Raw genomic sequence first — 4444 nt, forward strand, 5'->3', positions numbered from 1 at the left:
ACCCAAACAAGCATATGTTTAAGGTAGGTGAGCGGGGAAGGCAGGAAGGTGCCCACAATTCCTACGTCCGAAGGAGGCCCAGAACTGGGGTCTTGGGGAGACAGGACCTCTCGCTTTCCTGATGGAATCTGGTTGAGCAGGTTCCAGTGAATCCTTTTGTGCACAAAGGAAGGAGGATCCTATCCGGCAATTGCTGCCCAGCGGGTGGAGAAAGAGAGAAGAGAAAAAACGGAAGGTGAGTTGATGAAGAAGGAACCGCACTGCAAACCCTTGTGAAGAATCATATAAACGGAGCCCCTCGAAATGGAGCTGGAGCTGCCACCCTGAGGACCTGCCTGCGTGCAGTGTGCCTCCGCTCTTTCGAAAGTTCAAGTGGCCTCGGCACTGGGCCTAAGCAATCTTGTACCGAAAACACTGCTTACAGCGATGACCAGACAGCAGTTACTGTGACTGCTGCACGGACGACCACTGGACTGACAATTAAATAACATTATTTAGAATTCGCTTCCCTATGTGATGTCATCTGCACCAATAGAAATGCCTTTGAAACTTAGGGTTCGGGGTACAGACTTCTTCTAGGGGGTCCCTGTCCGACAAAGTTTGAAGAATAAACTCCTGGACAAAAAGGCTTCTTTAATAAAAAATAAAAAAAGGCTGAAACCGGTTTGGCTCAGTGGATAGAGCACGCACTGCAAACCCTTGTGAAGAATCATATAAACGGAGCCCCTCGAAATGGAGCTGGAGCTGCCACCCTGAGGACCTGCCTGCGTGCAGTGTGCCTCCGCTCTTTCGAAAGTTCAAGTGGCCTCGGCACTGGGCCTAAGCAATCTTGTACCGAAAACACTGCTTACAGCGATGACCAGACAGCAGTTACTGTGACTGCTGCACGGACGACCACTGGACTGACAATTAAATAACATTATTTAGAATTCGCTTCCCTACGAATTCCAGGGAATAATGGTGATGATGTCATCTGCACCGATAGAAATGCCTTTGAAACATGGGGTTCGGGGTACAGACTTCTTCTCGTGGGTCCTTGTCCGACAAAGTTTGAAGAATAAACTCGTGGACAAAAAGCCTTCTTTAATAAAAATTTAAAAATGTGGATGTTTATTGGAAGCATATACAAACTCCATCTGGGCAGCGGGGTCCCCAGAGGGGTCCCCCTAGGAATGGGCCATCAAATGGGAAAAACCTGCTCTCTCTCTCTCTAATGGGAAAATATTCTACATCCAAAAATCTAAAATCTGTAATCTGTCTTGTGTCCCTTGGTCTCCAGTTTATTAGTATAGTAGAGGCCTGGTGCACAAAAATTTGTGCACTCGGGGGGTCCTTCAGTCTGGCCTGTGCCCTCTTGCTGTCTGGGACCCCTCGGAGGATGTCCACCTGCTGGCTTAGGCCTGCTCCCTGGGGGATCGGGGCCAAGCTGGCAGTCAAACATCCCTCTGGTAGTCCAGCAGCCCTCGGGGGATGTCCACTTGCCAGCGGGGAGCAGGCCTAAGCTGCAGTCGGACATCCTTAGCGCTGCTGAGGAGGCAGGAGAGGCTCCCACCACCACCGCTGTACTGGCAGCTGGCAGCCTGGCTTGTGGCTGAGCAGAGCTCCCCCTGTGTGAGCGCACTGACCACCAGGGGGTAGCTCCTGCATTGAGCGTCTGACCCCTGGTGGTCAGTGTGTGTCATAATGACCAGTCACTCCCAGTCATTCTGCTGTTAGGGTCAGTTTGCATATTACCCTTTTATTATATAGGATAGAGGCCTGGTGCACAGGTGGGGGCCGGCCGGTTTGCCCTGAAGGGTGTCTTGGATCAGGGTGTGGGTCCCGCTGGGGTGCCTGGCCAGCCTGGATGAGGGGATGATGGCTTTTTGCAGCTGGTCACCCCCCCTTCGGGTTGGGGGGTCCCCACTGGGGTGCCTGGACAGTCTGGGTGAGGGGCTGAGGGCCGTTTTCAGGCTGGCAAAAAAGGCTGAAACCGGTTTGGCTCAGTGGATAGAGCATCGGCCTGCGGACTGAAAGGTCCCAGCTTCGATTCCGGTCAAGGGCATGTACCTTGGTTGTGGGTATATCCCCAGTAGGAGATGTGCAGGAGGCAGCTGATCAATGTTTCTCTCTCATCGATGTTTCTGGCTCTCTATCTCTCTTCCTTCCTCTCTGTAAAAAATCAATAAAAAAAATATATTAAAAAAATATGGACGTTTATTGGAAGCTTATACAAACTCCATCTGGGCAGGGGGGTCCCAGAGGGGTCCCTCTGGGAATGGGCCACCAAATGGGAAAAACCTGCTCACTCTCTCTCTCTAATGGGAAAAAATTCTACACCCAAAAATCTAAAATCTGTAATCTGTCTTGTGTCCCTTGGTCTCCAGTCTATTAGTATATATGCTGTAGTTCTTTGTTTGACCCTGACCCTTTCTAATTGGCCCCTTCCCCATGTTCTGACCCTGTGCTCTCCTAATTGGTCACTCTTTTGTTTCAAAGGCCAAAATGCACATGGTGCCCCGGTCCTTCTCTCCCCCTTATCTTGCAACATTCCTCTATCTCCTGTGGAGGTATGGTTCCCTCTTTCCGCATCTGTCGACATTTCTCTGTTCTCTGTGAAAGTAGGTTTCCTTCTTCCCGGTCCTTGTGACTTTCCTTTATCCTCTGTGAATGTATGCCTTCCTCTCCCCTTATCGTTGGCATTTCCCTGTCCTTCACATCCCCATCTTATCTGTTCTGGTTGGAGTTGCTTTGGATCTTCTTTATGGCTCTCTCTCTGGCCAAGGGAGGGGTTATTACCCCGTATGGCTATCCCAGCTGCTCAGGGCAGGGCTGCGTTTGATCCACCTTATAATTGCCTTCATTGCTCAGGCCAGAGACACCGCTGTCTTTACATATGCATCCTCCCCCATGGACCCTCTTTATTCCCTAAGCCTGCCTGTTTGGTCCCTAGAATTCCTTTCGCCTTCCTCCGATTGATGTCATTGTCCCCCTTCCCTGTCTCATCGATACCCCTGGCCTTTGTCTCCTAATCAGAATATTATTTGGGCTTCTGCCTGGATTCCTGATTCCTGAAGAGCTATCCTTACTGGTCGCAAATAAATAATAGTTTCCCTCTCCCTTTGAAAGGCCTTATTTTCCGGTGACACCTTCCCTACCGGGGACCCTACTGTCTTACCATCAGCGCTTCACAGAGAGCCCAGCGGGAAGCAGGAATGCAGACGACTGGGAGAGAGTGAGTGGGGACCGAGGGAGCCACTGAGTTAGCACCCCTCCCCACCCCCCTCTCTGAAGGAACGGGGACAGTGAAGACACGGGGTGGCAATGGAGGAGAGAGGACAGCTCCACCTTCACAGCACTCGCCAGCTGACAGTGCCCGGGACCCACGGAGCACAGGGAGGAATTCCACCAGCAAGTCCCAGGCATTGTCTCTGCCACCCCAGCCCGCCCCACCCTGCCTCAGAGCCGCTGTTAGCCTGCCTCCGCCTCACCTGCGGCCCGGGGTCCTGCTTCCCCTTGCTGGGCTGGGGGCTGAGTTAGAGTCGCCTTGGCTTCCTTGGAAGATGAGCTCCTAAGGCTTTTTTCCTGCAAGAGTTTCTGTAAAGAAACAAAACCACCCATCTCAGGAGCGCTCTGGGGCAGAGGCGGGCAGAGCCGGGCCAGCTCTGAAGTCCGCTCCCAGCTTCATCCTGACCCGCTCCACCGGGGAGAGATGGGCAGTTACCGAAGCTCCCTGTCCCAGCCAGCCAGGGCCACCGTGACAGAAAACCACACGTCATTTCTCATAGTTCCGGAGGCTGCGAGGCCCAGATCAAGGTGCCGGCCCCACGCCAGGACCTCATTCAACCCCAACCCCTCCCCAAAGCGGCGTCTCCAAATAGTCTCACTGGAGCTTCCGCATGTGGGTACTAGGGGGGCACATTTCCATCCCCAACACCCCCTGTGGCTCAGTGTCCTCTTCTGTACAACTGGGAAGCCCCTCTTCCCAGGCCAGGGACCTGGAGGGACATCAAGGGAGAAACAGAGGCACGGCCAGGCCTGTGCAGCTGGGCACCATCATCTCCGGAGCCCTCGTCCGCAGGGGCAGCCATGCGAACTGCACACACACTGGCTTCCTTCCACCCTCCCCTAACTCTGGGTGCCCATGAACCCCAGTCCCTCTCCCCTCCCTCCAGCCTCACCTGCAGCTCCTCATAGAGCTGGGTGAGTGCTGCCAGCTCTCTCTCCTGCTCCTCAGCCTTGGCCCTCAGCAAGTCCGCCAACTCGGTCCTGGCTTCCTGCTTCAGCTCCTGCCAGTCCTTCAGGAGGCTGTCCAAATCCATGCCCAGGAAGAGGCCATTCAATACGGTGTTCCGCAAGAAAGCGCTGCTCCCCATCGCTAGCGGGGTGCCTCTAAAGGCCCTCTGCACCCTCCTGGTCGTCCGGGCTGAGGCTTCGCCAGTGACCAGGAGACGCTTGGCGGCAG

General features: G+C 54.0%; 1 protein-coding gene across 1 annotated transcript; it reads right to left on the reverse strand.

Moving 5' to 3' along the window:
• Positions 1-119: 119 nt before the first annotated feature.
• LOC102246423 (apolipoprotein L6) lies at positions 120-4436 on the reverse strand. The gene is made up of 3 exons (XM_005884911.2): positions 4161-4436; positions 3471-3576; positions 120-193 (listed from the first exon to the last, which is right to left on the reverse strand). The coding sequence occupies exons 1-3, from the start codon at positions 4353-4355 to the stop codon at positions 180-182; spliced, it is 315 nt and encodes a 104-aa protein (XP_005884973.1). The 5' UTR covers positions 4356-4436; the 3' UTR covers positions 120-179.
• Positions 4437-4444: the final 8 nt, after the last annotated feature.

The sequence above is a fragment of the Myotis brandtii genome, unplaced genomic scaffold, assembly GCF_000412655.1.
Source record: "Myotis brandtii unplaced genomic scaffold, ASM41265v1 scaffold876, whole genome shotgun sequence".
NCBI lineage: Eukaryota > Metazoa > Chordata > Mammalia > Chiroptera > Vespertilionidae > Myotis > Myotis brandtii.

Bases quoted from the DNA above. Each gene is read 5' to 3' on its own strand.
- LOC102246423 (XM_005884911.2), bottom strand. From the start codon at position 4,355: ATGGGGAGCAGCGCTTTCTTGCGGAACACCGTATTGAATGGCCTCTTC. The intron at 3,577-4,160 runs GTGAGGCTGGAG...GTTTCTTTACAG, and splicing joins AGCTCTATGAGGAGCTGCAG to AAACTCTTGCAGGAAAAAAG.